Source organism: Gymnoscopelus microlampas, assembly GCF_963454915.1.
Source record: "Gymnoscopelus microlampas genome assembly, chromosome: 12".
Lineage (NCBI taxonomy): Eukaryota > Metazoa > Chordata > Actinopteri > Myctophiformes > Myctophidae > Gymnoscopelus > Gymnoscopelus microlampas.
Window position 1 is genome coordinate 8205570 of NC_139949.1, and position 19704 is coordinate 8225273.

A 19704-nucleotide genomic window follows, 5' to 3' on the forward strand; every position below is an offset into this window, starting at 1 on the left:
ACAGTATACAGTACGTGTATACAGTGTATCTGCAATTTAATGACTTTTTAAAACCAAATTGGCCAAATTGTCAAATATTAGTAAGAAAGAGGCAAATATTGTGGAAATAGCCGATCTACAAGCTCGCCTTGTAGTTCGTCTATTTTCACAATATTTATCTGTGGAAGCGAGTCAAACTAAATGTAAATGCCTACAATTCCAAGTGCTTGTCAGGTTGGGGGGTCTCCAGTTCAAATATGATAGTTTTTCTTGGGGGGGGGGGGGGGGTCGTGGCCTGAAACGTTTGGGAACAACCTGCCCTAGGGGCAGTGGTTCTCAAACTTTTTCATGTCAAGGACCCCCAAAATATGTATCTGGCCGCGGACCCCCATCTCAAATATTTTGTTCCAGGGACCCACCAGAAGCAAAGATTTGAGCAACAAATGTTCGCTTAAAAAAAAAATATATATATTCAAAGGTTTGCACACATTTTCACGATTTGTCAGGTTGGCAGATCTACAAGCTCATGAGCTTGTATATCTGCTATTTTTGAATAGCCCAAAGTATAAAAGGTCATAATTATTGTGATGCTATATTAACACACTTTGCTGGGTACCCCCTGGAACCCCCTCAAGTACCCCTGGGGGTCACCCGGACCCCACTTTGAGAACCAATGCCCTAGGGGACACCCAGTCAATGAAGTACAGTATATAGGGTTTCAAATGTATTGTTTTTTAACCGCCGCGTCACCGTGTCATTCCCCAGCCTCGTCTCAGACGTGGCTGCTGTACCGGGACCGCGTCCTGCTTCAGATCAGCGAGCGGCTGCAGTCGTTCAAGCAGGAGAAGTGCCACCGCGACCGCGTCACGGACCTCTGGGGCAGCCTGAAGCCCTGGGTGGAGCTGGACCAGTCCAAGGGCAACGAGCTGGCGGTCAGCCTCCTCGGCGGCTCGCGTCAGGAGCCCCAGACGCTGGACCAAGTGGCCGAGCTCCTCCTGGAGCGGAAGAACCGGGTGTGGGCGCGCGTGTTTGTCCACTTCCTCTGTGGCTGTGTGGAAGTCAGTCCCAAACTGCACGACTGGGCGAGTCAGCTTGACAGTGCAGGTTGGTGTTTTTCAAATGAAGTGTTGCAAACAGTAGCCATGAAATACTGTGGGTGTATTAATAAGGGAAAATCCCCCCTAAAAATAACTATATTGAATATAACATTGCAGGTATTTAAATGTTAAATACAATGTCACCGTATGTTTTTCCCACAGAAATGCAAACTTACAGATTTTTATCTCCAAAATGGTCACCTATGTGATTTGGAGAAAAAAACGATTAAACCTACAATCTGCGACTTATTTTAATTAATAATAATAAAGGCCAATAATAATAAAGGCCAATTGGCTGAAACACATTCGTTCGTGTTTGCTGCTGCTGTATATTGAATGCTTAAAGACTTGCAGTAGCGAGTAGTGACGAAGTTAAGATTACAGTTCCTTTGTTCCGTTGTTGAGAGTGCCGAACCTTGAAGTGACAGATAGCCATTTAATGGAAGGGACATTGTGTCACTTTATACCAAACCATTTTCTTTCTTTTTTTTATATAATACATAACACTCCCAATTTGAATAATAAAAAAATGAAGTTGAATAAATTAAAACTTCAAGATTTCACACAAGCTCTGATTTGGTAGTCAATTTTAACCTTAATTTACCTTTAATCAATCTCAAACTATCCTACCGTGTTCCTTCATCAGTGTGAAACCTTAAAAACATGAATAGCTGCTCTCCCTATTGTTTTTGGAACAAAACCTAGTGATCACAATGTGACAAAAGGTGTTTTGTTCTCCCCAACTGCTGCAAATCTATGGCCAGACAGACACAGAATTGATTGCATGTGAATACCTGGAGCTCTGCAGGTGAGAAGGTGAGAGACATTGTGTGTGTGCAGGGAACGGCTCACCGGGGTGGGATGCATGGTTGCTGCGTCGTTGACACGGAGGTCTCTTAACGGCAGCAAATCCATCCATGTCACCCAAACTGACAGTCCATAATCTCTTCTCTACTGCGATGGCATCTGCTACTGTACATTTCCTATGCACCAATATTTAAAGACATCTCCGTTGTCAAATCAAAGATCTCTGACAGACCATTCTTTTCCACACAACCAAATAAGAAAAGAGATGGTTTGGTTTCTAAACTAGGAATATTTTAACGCATTGGCTGCCAAGAACGCAGATCTGCGTTCATTTGCGCAAAAGCCCGTTGGCTGCCAAGGACGCAGATCTACGTTCTTTCAAAAAAAAAAAAATTCAAAATAAAAGTTTTTTTTTTTTTTTTAATTTTTTTTAAAAAAACCCAAAGACCAAGGAGATATGATTCTCCGAAGATTTAGACTCCCAGACACTTCCTTGTAACTGAAAACTTAAAAATTCTGTATCTCGGCTCCTAAGTGCTTTTTTTTTCTCATTGAAAAAGTCTGGCAGCCAGCTGTAGGTAAAAATTGAAAAAGCTGGCAGCCAATGTGTTAAGTTGTTACTTACCGTATGAAAGATCTGATGGACTTTCAAGATTTTTGCACAGCTAATTGGCTGTTGGAACATACTATGGTCTCCTCCGTGGAACCTTGGAGGACTAAACCTGACTTGATATTTTCGTTACTGTCGGGCAGAAAACCGTCCAACTTTTTTTAATTAACCCATTTAGACCTGAGGCCGATTGTAAAAACGCCTTCTAAAACCTAACCGTAGTTTTCTGAAAACGTTCAAATTCTTACAAAAAAGAAAAGATGTTACTATATGTATAGTAACAACTAATGAGACACAGAGGTGGTTCCCGGATTGAAAGGTATAATAACGTATAGGTAGCAACAGGTCTCAATGGGTTAATGCCCTTCTTGATCATACTACATAGATCTGCTATTTTTGATATTCTTGAATTTGAATCCTGAAAAGGACACAATGAGGTTTCCACCCGACAGACATTTTTAGTCTGTCCATTAACAGGGCAGCTCCAAAAAGTCATGGACATGTGTGGCTCTATCAAACACAAAGGATTTCTAGACAGACAATTTCTGGCCGCTGAACTAAGTGTTGAACCATCCATGTGTGAAATCTTGACATAGTGTTTCAGTTCTATTTGAAACCTTGAATCCAGGCTTGTCTGGATTTATTCATTAACCACTTATGCCTTATTTTATACCTAGTCATACAGTGGTGTCGCACTCTGAAAATGGCTGATCTACAAGCGTGCAACGCATCGTGTTGTGCACTTGGTAGATCAGCCATTCTCGCTATTTTACAAAGATATGATAAATTGTAATCACTTTTTTTTCCCCCACTCCTCGATTCCGCAGGTCTGGACGCTGCCAAGGAATTTCTTGAGCGCTACTCTGTTGTCCTGGAGGATCTGGACAAGACTGTTCTGTTCACCTTTGTGCCAATGAACGCTGTTTTGCGAAGAAATGCAAAGGTTGTTAGTGATAGTACTGTTGCCGGACTAACGGGACTAACCGAACAGGACAAGCGGCTTTTAATCTGGACTCTGGAGGAGCACAGGCATGAGTTTGTCCACTTGCACACTATTCTGGATGAATATTTTGAAATGATGGGTAAGCTCTTTGAAAGTCTACTTGCACAGTGCACACTATTCTGGATGAATATTTTGAAAATGATGGGTAAGAGCTCTTTGAAACGGACGGAGGTAAGTTTTAATTTCTGTGGCTCCAAGCTTTGTCTTCTCTAACGTGTTTGTCTGTCGCTTCTTTCAGATGGCCAATGTTTAGTCATAAAGAAGACTGAGAATGAAAATGAACATGTAAGTGCTTACGTGTACTCAGGCATGCAAGCGTGTTGCGTTTCGGCGAAAATATGTCCGTTTTGATAAGTTTGATAAGTCATTTGTGTGATTTGTGCAGATCAGAAATAGTTGGGCCGTGTGCTCCAATCTTTTTCTCCTCTGCCCTCCTGTTTGCATGCCAGGTTTAACATTTGACTGTCAGTTGAATAGAAATGATTCAGGGTTCATACGGGGGCTGTACTAGTACCAAACAAATATATATTGCGTTCTCTCGGTCAAAGTTTGTCACAATATTAACACGTAACATGACATACTGTAGCACTTGAACAACATGGGCTCTAATAACGGCACTGCGTCCATGTTTATCTGGGACTTCATGGCGTCAGTTTTGTGACGTCAGTGATTGTTCATATTTGGGAAAGGTTTGAGCCCTATTCGACCGCCATTAACTTCCATTCTATTTCCATAAATCTAAACAAAAAATCGATCCCACCAGCAGTCTGCTGCTTCAGTTCTTTCTGTAATTTCCCCTTAAGCACAGTTTATATTCACGCCGGTGTCTTGAATGAATGAAGGACTGAATAAAGTGTACATTGTAAAGTGCTTTGGGTAAAAGCTTATTTACACTAGAAAACATGTAAAACTCCCTGAAAGGTCTGTAAAACGTACACATTTCCCTCGATGAATTACGCGAATCTTTGCACGTGTTGCCTATCTGTCCCCGCGTATCTCGAGAACCTCCCAACCGATCGACTTCAAACTCGGCTTGTGTGTCGCCGGGGACGCAGAGGAGTGCAGTGCCCGGTGTTTGGTCGGCAGTTGTTTAGAACCGGTGATCTGACCGATTCGCCCATATATGATGACACTTAACTTGTGTAATATCATCTGCTTTCAGAATTCTCCTATTAAGGCCAAGAACAAAAGCCGCAAAAAGAAAAAAGAGACGAAGGTGAGAAAACGTTTGTGTTATTGTGCGAGTAAGAAAACGTGCGCTTACTCAAGCACTTGTTTTTATCAAGAATGCCCTATTTATACTCAGTTATTATTAAAGTCAGTTATTTTAGGCAAGCAACATGGTGGTATTACAGAGTATATGATGCTTTATCTTTTAAACGCCATGCTAAAATGTTGCCTCTGTTGTCCTTCTCTCAGCCGGTTCTCATCTTGTCTGGTATGAGAGGCGGTACTCTAAGAGAGGAGCGTGAACAAGACTTTCTGGATGAGGACGATTCTTTGTAAGTTGCTTAATCCTCACACTTACAGTACTGCTTATAGGCTCTATGCACAGCAGCCATATTATCACTTCCTTCACAGGTGTTACCAATGATACTAATGAAGGCTCTGTTCCATCAATTTCCACGACCCCCATAAATCTGAGAGTGTACAAATGGAACCAAATGGACCCGTAAGGGTCCATTTGGTTCCATTTGTACACTCTCAGAGTTACACATCCGTAAGGGGACATTTGGAAACCCCTTAAGGAACCATGAGGGTCCCTGGACCCAAATGTTAGACCCACTGGTGTGCCAGTGTTTCCAGTGAGCCAACATGCACAATATCAGCACCCTGACTCTGTTTGATCAGAATGGAACAGAGCCTTCATTCGTATCATTGGCAACGCCTGAGAATGTCTTCACAATATGGCTGCTGTGCATAGAGCCTATTGAGACTAATATACTTACAGTAATCGCACGTTGTGTTGCGCGACAAAGTATAAATAAGGTTTTATTAACGTTGAAGCTATAGGCTATATGTTCTAACTCCAGCTTTGTGTCGACAGATTATTCCTTAATCAGAATGATCCGTTCAGCGTGCCCAATCACCTTCGAGAGCAAGTGGCTGATTTTGAGGAGCAGTATAGCGGCGCCGGTAGCAGAAGCCGCTATAAGAACATCCTAGATAACAACCCTGACCCCACTAAAGAGAGTTTGTATGAGTGAGTACAACCCTGACCCCACTATAGAGTCTGTATGAGTGAGTACAGCCACCACGAGAAGCACAATGGAAATAAGTTTGTGATTTTTGTATCCTTGTCATTCATTTTTTTTTATTTTTATTGTCGGATCTACTTTAATTCCATTGGGCAACTTAGACCATTGTTTTACGTGAACTGCATCGGCCCACCTTAGACAGATTGTCACTTGTCGCACCAAGGCATGTTTCCAATATTTCTGTTGAAATATTGATAACTGGCCTGGGCCGTAGCGTGGCGGTCCAGGCACCCTAGGCTGCAATGCCAGCCTGACAGCGTGTTGCGGGTTCGACTCCCGTTCCCCACGACCTTTGCTGCATGTCACCCCCCCCCATCTCTCTCCCCATTTCCTGTCAGCCTACTTTCCCTATCCCTCTCCAAATAAAGCCATAAAAAGTCTATGAAATATTGATAGCTACAGACAATTTAAATGTTACTGTTACTTTTCTGGGAAAAAATAACCTGTGTTCCAATGGAATTAATATAGTTATTATTTAGTCATACGCTGTTAATACTTCAAATTGGTTCAATATTTGTAAAACCCACGGACACACTTTAACTTAAAAAATTAAAATAATTAAATAAAATGCCAAAATAGCAGATCTACAAGCTCACAACACGTCGTGATGTGTTGTGAGCTTGGATATCGGCTATTTTCGTTAGATCTGCAAACACTCATGTTGGGAAGAAGTAGGGCATTAATTTACCAAAAAAAGCTGAAATATGCAGATACAACAATTCTGCCCGACAGCAACGATTTGAAAGTTAAACATACCTTTTGTCTTTCTTGCTGCAGCTACTTTGCTCAGATCCTGGAGGAGCACGGCCCGCTGGACGCCGAGGACCCCCTGCTGGTGGGCGAGGTGGACTACTTCCCTCCCGTCGCCCAGCAGAAGATCCAGCAGGCCGGCGGCCTGAAGCCCTTCCTGCTGGAGTCCCTGCGCTTCATCACCATGGGCCTGAACATCGGCCTGGCCAAGCACGCCGTCAGCTTGCAGCACAACGGCGCCGCGCACGGCGCCCTCCTGGTGGACGGCCTGGGCGGCCTGGACGACCTGGACGTCATAGGGAACTACAGCATGGACCCGTCCTCCAGTGACTTTCTCAGCCTCCCCAGTCCTTTCCTGAACGACACCGTGCTCCCTCTGGTGGGAGACGGAGCCGTCGGCTCCGAGCTGGCCTCCTCTTATTGCCTCGCAGACACGCTGGACGATCCGCAGCTTTTTTCCGCCAGCGACCTGGACCACGACCTGGACCTGTATGTAAGTCAGCTGGACGACGGTGCTATTTCAGAGGGCCCTTTCCCCATAGGGGAGAAGCTCGCGCGGAAACAGTCGGTTGTACAGGTGAGGGCGCCGTGGTTTTTAAGCTGCCTTTTTTATAAATGCTTGTCGTCTCTCTGTCGGGGTGGAAACCTCATGTGGTCCAAAACTGCATTCAAATTCAAAAGTAGCAGATCGAAGGGCTCTAAACGCATTGCTTCGCGCCGCGTTCAGAGAGTGTGGATCTGCTACTTTTGATGCTTGTTGTTTGACCTGTTAGTATGATCACGTTAATTTACGAAAAACACAAAAAGTTAGAAATGTGGAGAATACGAGGTTTCTGCTCGACAGCAACAATGTGCTCTAATGTAGAGATTCACAAAGTGTTCTAAATGATTTTGCTTGTGTTTTTGTAGGTTAAGAGGGCAGTAGCGGTCAATACAGAAAAACTTGAGCCTTTTGAAGTCGTGAATAACGTGAGTTACACATAATGTGTACACACACACTCACACTCTCACTCACTCACTCACTCACTCACTCACTCACTCACTCTCACACACACACTCTGATTATTCTTATTATAATTCTTAATGTAATTCAGTATTGGAATAAGTACTCAAATGGGTCTAAACAATTAGAAAGTAGCAATACCACTATGTAGAAATACATTGTTACATTCAAAAGGCCTGTATTTAAAATGTTCTTACAGTACCAAAGTAAAAAGAGTATGTGGATCCACATTGTGAGCTTGTAGATGGGCTATTTTCCGAATAGCCAAAGTATAAAATAGGGCTTAAGTGGTTACTGTATGTTTTGTTGGGGAGTGCGTTCCAGAGGGAGGGGCCAGCAACATAGAAAGCCCTATCACCCCAGGTATGGTACTTATTGGTCTTGGGGACCTCCAGGAGGTTGGCTTCACTGGACCTAGATTCGAGCTAAAAAGCCATATTTTACTCTTTTGGCTATTCAAAAATAGCAGATATACAAGCTCATAGCGCGGCACCGAGTGCCGCGCTATGAGCTTGTAGATCTGCTATTTTTGAAAAATCGTGAAAATGTGTGCAAATCTTTGAATATATACTGTTTTAAAGCAGACTTTGTAACTCAAATCTTTGCTTCTGGGGGTCCCTGGAACGACATATTTTGAGATGGGAGTCCGCGGCCAAATACATATCATTTTGGGGGTCCTTGACATGAAAAAGTTTGAAGAACCACTGATCTAGAAACATACGTTTTTCTGAATAATGTTGGAATTTAGAAGACGTATCTAGAATCGACCTGAGGGGACATTTCTTAGTTTACTTTTCCACCAGGTGAGTGAACTGTGCTTTGATCCACCTTCACAGGGCGAGATCACAAAGAGGGAGAAGAGCCAGAGGGATCTGGAGAAACACATCTACACCATGAAGCACAACCACGACCAGGTCAACGCAAAGCGCAAAGAGGTCATCGCCGCCCTGCAGGAGGAGTATGCCGAGATGACTGCCAACACACAGGTAGGTGGAATGGAATCACCTTGCACACATCACTGTTGCTGTCATACTGTATGTCCAACTATATGTTGCTGTCGTACTGTATGTCCAACTATATGTTGCTGTCGTACTGTATGTCCAACTATATGTTGCTGTCGTACTGTATGTCCAACTATATGTTGCTGTCGTACTGTATGTCCAACTATATGTTGCTGTCATACTGTATGTCCAACTATATGTTGCTGTCGTACTGTATGTCCAACTATATGTTGCTGTCGTACTGTATGTCCAACTATACATTGATACCAGAGTCACCACAGACTTGACGGTCATGTTCAACGTTTTAAGCTCCTTTTGGAACTTTAGCAGGCCAAAAAACGATATAGTTATCCTGACCCTAGTCTCACGAGCCAGACTGTTGCTTCCCACAATTTTGAAATGCTTCCGTCAAACAGTCTGGAGCAACGGAAGCTCTGGAAATGATCCGGGGATAAAGCGGACGTGACGCTTCCGTTTGTCTATATTCACCTTTTGTCCTAATATAAATCAAAATAACCAAAGGCTTTATAGCTTTATAGAAATGGAAATTCTAAAATCAAATATTTTTAAGTGTATTTTTGGGAACAGGTGACAGCTTCCGGTCTTGGATTTTTGGGAGGTCTGTTGTTCCAGACTATATAGCATTCAGAGATTGTGGAATAGTTGTCTGACTACGTGACGCTATCCTGACCCCATCATCTATGACTGGTTGCCACAGTGACTGGAGCTACCGTGTTTTGGATTAGACCTGGAGGAGACTCTGCTCTTGACACGTTGCTGTGTTGCTTTCTGTGTGTGTGTGTGTGTGCAGGTGATGAATAAAGAGCTGGCGCTCTTCCAGCAGAAGTTGGAAGACGAGGTGAAAAGGGACCAGAGGGAGAAGAGGGAGAACCAGGAGGCCCTCAAGGCCCTGAAGTTGGAGATCAAAGCCCTGGCTGAGCGGCAGGAGAGGTGACCATGCATTAGAACTACTAACTAGACATTTAGCACAACCCTTAGATCTCTTAATGTCTCGGCTCTTTCCCCACAACCCAGCATCTCTATTCTTGGGTGAAAATTATGTGAAAATAGCCAGTATCTATGAAGCTTATAGATCAAAGTACTAAATTTTATTATGTTTACAATAGTCAGAGAGATAGATGGATATAAAGAGTTTGATGTTTCTGTGTCAGTCAGTGAACGTTTATTAGGGCCTCCGCTAGGAGACATTCATCTTCTGTTATCTCTGATAAAAGACATTGTCATTGGGTTGCCATCACAGATTTATTTCCCCCGTTGAACCGAACGGCTCCTGAAACCATGTATATTTGTGAATGTTTTAATGAGGTTTAATCTCTTTGTGTGTCACACAGCATTTCCAAAAGCATCCGAGAGAAGAACCTCGGTTATGACAGGCAGCTGGAGCGATTCTTAGAACTAAGGTAAGTGTATGTTGATGGGGAAACACTACGCAAATAAGGCCAGTGGTGACTAAAATCATAATGCAAATTGTCCTGTTTTTTTTTTGCTCAATTATGTTTGCTCAGAAACCTTTGCGGCAGTTTGTTGTAGCAATCAAAACATTACACAAACAGATCCGGGGTAAAAGTATTTAGACTGCAGTATATTCCATATTCTAACTCGCCTGAGACACAAATCCGTGTAAAGTTGAGCAAATGTGTGACATTCAGTGTTGTCCGATTTTGCAAGAGAAACAAGCCTGAAAGAAGCGACTAGGCTGCATTTTCTCACCCTGAAAATTTATCAGCTATTTTTGTAAAGTCTTGGGAAAAAATGTAATATTTGGAATATTTTTGAAATGTGAAACAAAAAGTTTGTATGAGGGTCCCTGGCACAACATATTTTCTGCGGACAAATACAAGTTCATTTGGGGTTCCTTGGCATGAAAATGTTTGAGAACCACTGGTTTAAACATTAGGAAGCAAGCCCAAGTAAGCAACTACACTTAACACATTGATTGCCTATATCGAGTTAACTCGATTTTAGAATCCATCACTTGCTTGCCTAGATCGAATTAACTCGATTTTAGCAAAAAAAAATAAAAAAAAATCTTTTTTTTTTTAATTTTGACCCAAAGACCAAGGAGATATGATTTTTCGAAGATTTAGACTCCTATCCACTTCCTTGTTAACTTAAAAATTATGTATCTCGGCTCAGTACTTTTTTTTTTTCAATGAAAAATCTCTTGGCATAAAACTGCAAAAAATCTGAAAAAAGTCTGGCAGTGAATGTGTTAAGCCTGAAAAAAGCATCATGCAACTACTAATATTTACCAGCGACTTTACAGAAAAAACACGCCCAAAGTCTCCTATAATAATCAGACATGGCAACACTGGTGACATTAGATGCTGAGTGTGTCATGTTGTCTCCACAGTAACCAGTCAGCAGCTGAGAAGATGAGCCTGGAGGATGAGATCAGGAGATGTAAGGAGCTGTGTGCCAAGACCGTCAGGAGGTCTCAGGCAGCTCAGGTCTGTATCTGTCCCAGAGTTTATTTCGTCGACTACCTTTTTTCACGGACGAAAACTAAATAGAAAATAAGCTATGATGACTAAGACTAAATATATTTTTTATTCACAAGCTCACAAGTTGTGAGCTTGTAGATCGGCTATTTTCTGCATGCGACTAAGTGTAAAATCAGCCCTTACAACACCATCAAGAACTATAGGTTACTTACGTAACCCCGGTTTTATAAATTGCGAACGAGCTGTTCACATATGGGATCAGCGCCCCCTGGCGATGATATACAGAAGCTTCACATTAACTCCCTCGGGCCAATCCTCATTGGCCCGGTGGGCCGTCAGTCGCTTTCCGGAAAACCCTCCCCCGAGGGTATAAAGGACCCGGAAAGCGGAAGTTACGTTCTCTTTCACACCAGCTTCCTTCTGCCGAGCAAAAAGAAGGGTGTTTTTGTGAACAGCTCGTTCGCAATTTATAAAACCGGGGTTACGTAAGTAACCTATAGTTTTATTACATTGCTCTCTCACTGTTCACATATGGGAGACATAAACCCCCTGAATGTAACCGCAAATCACGATACCCACAACCTGAACCAGGGCCCCGCCCCCCCAGGGGCGGGGCCCACGGCATCCAGGTGCCAACAGACCCCCCGGGTCTGAGGCAGAGACCAATACATTTAGTGGGGCCCTGACAGACCGTAGTCTGCCTTATAAACTAAAAACCAGGCACAGCCTGTCTAGTTAGTGGGGGGCCCTGACAGACCGAAGTCCGCCTTATTAATCTAAGGCCCAACCTTCGGCCATCAACACTAAAGTAAGGGGCATGAACAGATTTTAAGACCGTTCTAAGCACCTAACCACCTTCAGGTGGAAGCCACGCCCAGAACCGTGTGCGCCATAGAAGACGACGCCACGTTCAGGCTGTAGAAAACAGCGAAAGTCGAAGGAGACGACCAACTCGCTGCCGTGCAGATGTCCTGAATAGACACTCCTTTGAGGAGGGCCCAGGACGTCGATACACTTCTAGTAGAGTGCGCCCTCAGACCCTCAGGCACTGGGGCCCCCCTACTAGCGTACGCCAGGCGGATGGCCTCCACAATCCAACGGGAAATTGTGGACTTAGTCACCGCCAGTCCCCCAGGCCCAGGGCCCAGGGAGACGAAGAGCTGGCTGGGGCGGGTCAGGGCCGCAGTCCTCTGGACATACAGCCGCAGGGCTCTTACTGGACAGAGACAGTGTAGCCTCCTATCCTCATCTGAGGCAAAAGGAGGCGGATGAAAAGCCACCAACTCAGTTGGCATCACCACCGCCAGGTGGTTTTTTGGAACGAAAATCGGGTTAGGTTTGAGGACAACCCTGCTGCCATCACCAGCGAACCTCATGCACTCCGGAGCCACCGAAAGGGCATGCATATCGCTCACCCGTTTCGCTGTTGTCAGCGCAACCAGGAGCACCGTCTTGAACGTGAGGAACTTTAGTTCCACCGTCTCCAATGGCTCAAAAGGAGGACGAGAGAGTGAGTCGAGCACCAGGACCAAGTCCCACGTGGGAAACAAGGATCGTGAGACAGGATGTTCACGCAACGCGCCCTTCATGAACTGGCACACCAGGGGCTGTTGCCCCACGGTTTTCTTACCAAAACCAACATGGTTGGCCGAGATGGCCGCCAAGTACACTTTGATCGTCGAGAAGGCATTCCCGAGATCCAATCTATCCTGTAGGAAAGTCAAGACGTCAGCGACCGAGGCCTGGAACGGGACCACGACCGGGGACCTTCCCAGACACCACTCCTCGAACACACTCCACTTTGCCCCATAGACGGTTCTAGTGGAGAGTGCCCTAGCGGCCTGAATAGTGGCCACCACCCTAGGTGGCAGCCCTGTCGCAGTCAGATTGTCCCTCTCACAGGCCAGACCCAAAGGTCTAGGTCTGCAGGCCTGTGATGATGAATCTCGCCCCCGGCCTGCTGCAGCAGGTCCTCTCGCAGCGGGAGGGGCCAAGGCCGCTCGTATAGCAGGGGAGCTATCTCCGACCTCCAAGTGCCCCCTGCCGGAGCCACCAGCAACACCGTCAGGCCTCGGAGCCTGACCCGTTCCAGAGTGGGATGGATCAGCTCCAGTGGAGGGAACGCATAAAGCAGCCCCCCTGGCCATTCGTGCGCCAGGGCGTCCAGGCCCAGCGGGGCCTGACCGCTCATCGAGAAGAACAGTGAGCACTTCGCGTTCTCCCCTGATGCAAAAAGGTCTACCTGAGGCCGTCCAAATCTGATCCAGATTTGGTCCGCCACCGCGGGGTGCAGTGACCAGTCCGAGTAGCGAACCTTGCCCCTGGACAGAAGATCGGCACCCCTGTTCAGAAGTCCAGGTACATGAGAGGCGCTGATTGATTTCAGGTGCGTGTCGCACCACAGTATCAGCCTCCGTGCCAGACCGTCCAAAGTAGGAGACCTCAAGCCTCCCTGCTTGTTGATGTAGGCCATGGTCGTGGTATTGTCCGTCCTGATCAGAACGTGACAACCCCCGATGTGGGGCCTGAAGTGTTTCACTGCCAGAAAAACCGCCATCAACTCCAAGAAGTTGATGTGGGCGGTCCTCGTATTGCGGTCCCACAAACCCCTGGCCGTCCGGCCTTCGCAAGTTGCGCCCCAGCCGGTCAAGCTGGCATCTGTGGTGATCATCTTTCTCGAGATGACCCTCCCCACCGGGACGCCCTCCGATAGAAAGGAAGGTACTTTCCATTGTTGGAGGGATCGCATGCATTCCGCGGACACCGTCGTGCGGCGAGAGCCCTGAGTGGCTGGGATCCGGAGTGAGCCCATCCACCTCTGAAAAGGTCTCATGTGTAGCCTGCCGAGGCGCACTAGAGAGATGGCCGAGGCCATAAGCCCTGCCGCCCTCATGCAGACCCTGTACTGGACCCTGTGTCCCAGTTGAAACATGGCCAGACACCTCAGGAAGGAGGCTATCCTCTCCTGAGACAGGCGAGCCCTGAGAGAAACCGCGTCTAGATCGATACCTATGAAGGTAGCCTGATGGGACGGAGTGAGCACGCACTTTGCTAGGTTCAGCGTGAACCCCAGGGAGGTCAGGTGCGACACCACCAGGTTGGTATGGTGGCACGCTTCCTGGCGCGAGGACGCGCTCAGCAACCAGTCGTCTATGTAGGTCGCGACGCGGACACCCCTCCGCCTCAGGGGAGCTATCGCTGCCTGAGTGCATTTCACAAACACCCTGGGACTTAGAGACATTCCGAAAGGAAGGACCAGGTACTCGTACACATGACCCTCGAACTCGAAACGCAGGAATTTTCTGTGCGGAGGGTAGATAGGGATATGAAAATAGGCGTCCTTGAGATCTATTGAGCTCCACCAGTCGCCCTGGCGGACCGTGCGTAGTAACGCTGTTGCCGTCAACATTTTGAACTGAAAGGTTTTCAAATACCTGTTGAGAGCTCTCAGATCCATGATGGGACGTAGCCCCCCTCCTTTCTTCTTGACGAGGAAGTATCTTGAGTAGAAACCTAGACGGCTTTCTCCCGGTAGTACTTCCCGCACGGCGTTCTTTAGCAGGAGTGATGCAATCTCCTCTCGTAACGTTACCGCCGCTTGGCCACTCGCGTGTGACAACAATACTTTGTTGGACATGGGTGGTTTCCTGGAAAATTGCAGCCTGTAGCCCCGTGCTATTGTACGGAGCACCCAAGGGTTGGCGTCGCATTCTTTCCATCGCTCGATGCGGAGCGACAACGGATTCGGAGGGGTTATTATTTGTGTCGGGTGTACGAGCGCCGCCATCTTTGTCGTGCTCGTTGGCTCGGCAACCCTCTTTGTTGTTACTCCTGAGTACGCATGCGCGGCCAGTGTGAGAGCCTTCGTCTTGGCTGTGCTTGTTAGCCTGGTTAGCATGCTTGGTGCTACATGAGGGCTCATGCGCGCGGCCATCTTGGAAGGCGTCACGTGTTCGCTCACAGCCAATGTGTGCGCCAACACGTGTTTCCTCAAAATGGCCGACTCTTGTGACAGAACAACAACATTGGGGCCTAGTCCTAACTTGGGGCGTTTTGTGGACCAAGAAAAATTTTGGCGTGACCCGTGTAGGAGATGACGGTTTTGGCCCGCCATCTTGCCTTTGTTGTGTCCCCCGCTCACCAGGGACCCCTCGTGAGGGGTCCCTGATGAACGGTGGCTCATTAGTACTTTGGTTGTGCTTTGTTGTATTTTTTGGTTGTTTAATACAGAATCTGTTTTCATAACAACATTTTGAACAAATACAGCGGCAGGTGACACAGGAACATGCACATTCACAAAATCGTGTTTCATAAAATGTACATCTGGGTGTGTGTGCTTCTTTGCGGGGCTTCGGGAGCGATCGAACGCCGTCTCCACTCGCTCCGTCGAACATCTCCTCCTCTTCCTCGGTGAGCGTGGATGGAGGCCCGTGGCCACAAAATCCAGTCGAAAATCCCCCGTCAGGGGGGAGAGGGAACCGGGGGAGAAATTGTCCCTGCTCACTTGGCAGGGTTGGACAGTGTCATTTATTCTGCTCGGCGCGGCGACCCCTGTGACTGCCTCTCTGAGGCCGGTTGTTGGCGGGGCGCGCGCGGCCACGGTCATCGTCCCGACGTTCGCGCTGTTCGCCTCTGCCAGCGGCTGGTGGAGCAGAATGGGACTGGTTCTGGCGCGAACCGGTCTGACGGACCTGTGGCATCCTACCCCTAGTTGGCTGCCGCGAGGGACGGGTCTGGGGCCGAGAGAGAGGTGGTCCAGAAGGAGCCTGTAAACAGGACATGGCCGCCTCGTCCTGGGCTTTGCGCGTCGCGGTGCTTTCTTGGAGATAAACCATTGCGCCATGGAAGAGGTTGCCAGCGGTTATCTTAAGGTTCTGGAGGTGCTTTTTGTCGTCCGGGCCTTTGAAGGAGACGTGATCTAGCCAACGTCCTCTCTCGTGAGCGACGCACATTCCCATGACTCTACCGTTCCATTCTGTAGTATTCTTATTGAGGAGCATAATCTCCCGCTGGAGGCGCCGCATCTCAGCCAGTTGTTGTGGCGTAGCGGCGTTTCCCGCCTCCGTCATAAGAACCATCAGGGACCCCTGTAACAGAGCAGCAGCATTGAGGGCCCTGGCGCTTGATGTTGTTGCCTTGTAGACCGCCCTCGTGGCAGCGGATCCAGCAACGTCCTTCTCGGTGGTGAGGCACGGTGTCTCCTTTGTTGTAGAGAAGGGCGCCTTCTGGCTGCGCGGCTGGCTGTGCAGCATGAAAGTGGCCAAACTACGGTCCATGGGCGGGAAGGCCGAGAGGCCGAGTTCGCCTGCGCCCGCGCAGTCGATCTCAAAACGCAGCTTTTTTGGATCGGAGTCCGGAGCCAGAGGAGAGCTCCAAGACCCCGTGAGGCCGGCAGCGAAGCCCTTTGCCAGGGGAAGTTTACACTTCTTTGGGACCTTCTCCTCCACGGAGCCAAGTCCCTGCCACTCGGAAGCGCTGGCGGGGGCCACCTCGGCCTCGTCCGCGGGCCATCTGAGACCACACCTCACGGTGGCCAGTTTGTAGATCTCCAGCAAAGGAGCCTCGCTCATGTCGGGCGGGGGAGGTGCAGCTTCAACCTGGGCTGTAGCCGTCTCCACCATTACCGTAGGTACAGCATCGGCGAGTGGCGTTGCAGGTAGCGGTGGGCCGATAGCTGGGAGAGGAGGGCCGCGGTCCTCCGTCTCCAGGATGACGACCTCTCCGTCCCCCTCGACCTGGTCAACGACCTGGTAATCATCACCGTCGTCGTACTGTTCCACCTGGTAGGTGGCGAGGGTCTCGTCCTCACCGTCATCTCTGCCTGAGCACCCGCTCCTCGCCGGGGAAGAGTAGTGGGAGCTAGCTCGGTGAGGGCCGCCGCTGTGTTCCGCTGCGTTGTCTCCCCTCGTGGGAGAACGGGAGCGGGGACCGATTGATTTTAAACCAGGTCTGCGTCCGTCCCCTCCGTGGAGAGAGCGATCCGGTGGGTCCAAGGCCCGGGCGGAGCCGGCTGCTGCAGACGGGCGAGCCCGGCGAGAGAAAGCCTCCTCTCTGGCCGTGTAAGCGGCGGGCTGTCTGCGGGAGGAGAAGTAGCGGGAGGCCGCGTCGTACTCCTCAGGCTCCTCGTACGTGGTACGGGGAGGAACGTAGAACCTCTCGGCCTTGAACAGGCGATTCTGAAGCTCCGATGGGTGGAGGCTGGCACAGTCAGAGCACCTAGGAGGCTGCTCGTAGGCCGCGGCGTCCGCGTGGGCGAAACCCAGGCAAATGATGCAATGGTCGTGGGTGTCCCACTCGTCCAGCAGCTGGGCACAGGTGCGGGTGCTGCATCGGCGACGGGGGGGGAAATCCATGGCGGGACCCCGGTCGTGGCGATCCGTCGCGGTGGGAAGAGCACGCCGAGACATGCTGATGAAGAATGAATGAAGCCAAGCCGGCCGGCTAGGCTAAGCTAAAAAGCCGGTAGGCCTGAAAGCTAGTTAAGCTAGGCTAAGCTAGCTGCAGCGTCCGCTGTGTAGATCGAGGAAAGAGTTTTCCACTCCGTGGAAGGGAAAGGGAGAGTAACGAGCTCCGGGGACTCTCGGTGGACTGAGAAACCGACTCGTCGCTGTCGAGATCGTCGAATTCCCCGCAGGCTCGTTCTGTTTTCGTAGATGTGATTGTAGCAGCTCTGTGTTCATCGAGGCAGAAGAAGCGAAAGAGAACGTAACTTCCGCTTTCCGGGTCCTTTATACCCTCGGGGGAGGGTTTTCCGGAAAGCGACTGACGGCCCACCGGGCCAATGAGGATTGGCCCGAGGGAGTTAATGTGAAGCTTCTGTATATCATCGCCAGGGGGCGCTGATCCCATATGTGAACAGTGAGAGAGCAATGTAATAAAACTGCCTAAATCTTTTTCTGCCGACAAAATCACTAAAAACTAAATGAAATGTTATTCAAAAGACTATGACTAAAGTAAATTAAAATTTGCTGTCAAAATGAACACCGATCTGTCCTCCCTTTCACTTACCACCAACCTGAGCTCCCATTATAAACACTGGTCCCATATTGCGCTGATCAGAGCCATGGTCACCGAGTTATGGCAATTTTGTTAAACACATTGCTGTAACACTGCTTCTATATGTAGGGCTCTTCTCATGCCAGTCCCCTGAACAGTGTTTGTGCCAAGTTTGGTGTGGCTTTGAGAAATGCTGCACTGTGTGGCTTTTGAGATTATGTATCACCCTGCCCCCCACACACACACACACACACACACACACACACACACACACACACACAGCACCAGACTTACACTGTACCTCTATTTCATCCGCCAGCTGTCTAACTTGGAGAACCAACGCGACCAGGGCTTGCATGACCTCAACAGGTCCCGGTCGGATGCCAAAGCTATCCTGGCCAAACTGGAGGAGGTAGCGCCCAGGTAGGTGTTGAAAACTATGGTTGAAGACTTGTTGAAAGTATTTTGTACCAACAGAGTAACACTATCCAGCTTCTAACAATTCTCTCAACATCTCTCTCTCACACACACACACACACACACACACACACACACACACACACCCCTAAACACTGCCTCCTTTCCAGCAACAATGGTATGGTTTGCATACGCACCAGTTCCATTCACATCATTCTGTGTTGTCCGTATCTTTTCCAGGTTCCCTCCTCAAGCTTTGAACGTTCCAAGAGGCAACTGGAGAGCCTGTGTTCAAGAGTCCGAGGACAAAATCTCCAACGTCGAGGTACAGACAACAACACCGTAGCATTCGTCACTCACAGCTACACACTACTAGGGTTGGGATCCTTTAGGATTTTAACAATGATTCCCGCATTAACGGTCCGATTTCTTAACGGTTCCCTTTAACGATTCCTGTAGGAGGTTCCAAAATGGACCCTTACAGGTCTGTAACTCTGTACAAATGGAACCAAATGGACGCTTTCGTGTCCATTTGGTTCCATTTGTACACTTGGTACACGATATACAAGCGTAATTGCAATATAACTGAAACCCAGGATAACACATTAAAGCGTATTGAAACACTTGTTTCCAATGTGGTCCTGCAGCATAGCAAAAAAATAAATGGTCCAATGCGTTCAATGCCTTTTAGCACATATACGTTTTAGCAGTACCAGTTACCACACGTACCAACGTGTGTGTGTGTGTGTGTGTGTGTGTGTGTGTGTGTGTGAAGGCTCAGTACCAGGTGCAGATGGAACAGGTGAAGAACGGCAGCAGGCTGGGATCTCTGCCTTCGATCATTGTCCCCAGCGCTCCCCAGACACCAGTTGTACCGGTAAGAGTGATTGACTGAATACTTTATTGACTGTACTTCCTGTACAGTTAATAAAGTATTAAAAGGTTATGCTAAAAAGGATAACACAAAAAGCCCCTGGGGCTCGTTTTTTCTAGTGATCCAAGTTACCGACAGTGTCGCCTTGTAGAGCTTGTTTGCTATTCTCGCCCATTTGACCTACAATGACATGTATAAGGACGTAGGTGGTTAAAAACGTGGTTATTACGTGACACTGACCATGGGTTGACGTGTATCCAAAGTAGCATTTTTAACCACTTTAAAGTTAAAGCCCTCTATGCTTGGGTGGCTTTCACACCTGGATGTTTTGGTCCGTTTAATGAACCTTCCGGTTCATTGGTGCTGGTCGTAAAATGTCCCTTGGAAATTCCGTCCAATGAATGACGGACCATTTCAAGTGACTTCTAATGTTTGGTGGGTTTG

General features: G+C 47.9%; 1 protein-coding gene across 1 annotated transcript in view; it reads left to right on the plus strand.

Moving 5' to 3' along the window:
• ttc3 (tetratricopeptide repeat domain 3) overlaps nt 1-19704 on the plus strand; it is a 58419-nt gene that overhangs the window by 31824 nt on the left and 6891 nt on the right. Inside the window, exons 28-42 of the mRNA XM_084074471.1 lie at nt 745-1083; nt 3321-3575; nt 3735-3781; nt 4659-4712; nt 4916-4998; nt 5544-5699; nt 6532-7081; nt 7414-7473; nt 8344-8493; nt 9320-9459; nt 9861-9929; nt 10883-10979; nt 18289-18392; nt 18627-18711; nt 19162-19263. Of these exons, the coding sequence (XP_083930597.1) occupies nt 745-1083; nt 3321-3575; nt 3735-3781; nt 4659-4712; nt 4916-4998; nt 5544-5699; nt 6532-7081; nt 7414-7473; nt 8344-8493; nt 9320-9459; nt 9861-9929; nt 10883-10979; nt 18289-18392; nt 18627-18711; nt 19162-19263 (2291 nt within the window). The remainder of the gene's footprint in view (nt 1-744; nt 1084-3320; nt 3576-3734; nt 3782-4658; nt 4713-4915; nt 4999-5543; nt 5700-6531; nt 7082-7413; nt 7474-8343; nt 8494-9319; nt 9460-9860; nt 9930-10882; nt 10980-18288; nt 18393-18626; nt 18712-19161; nt 19264-19704) is intronic.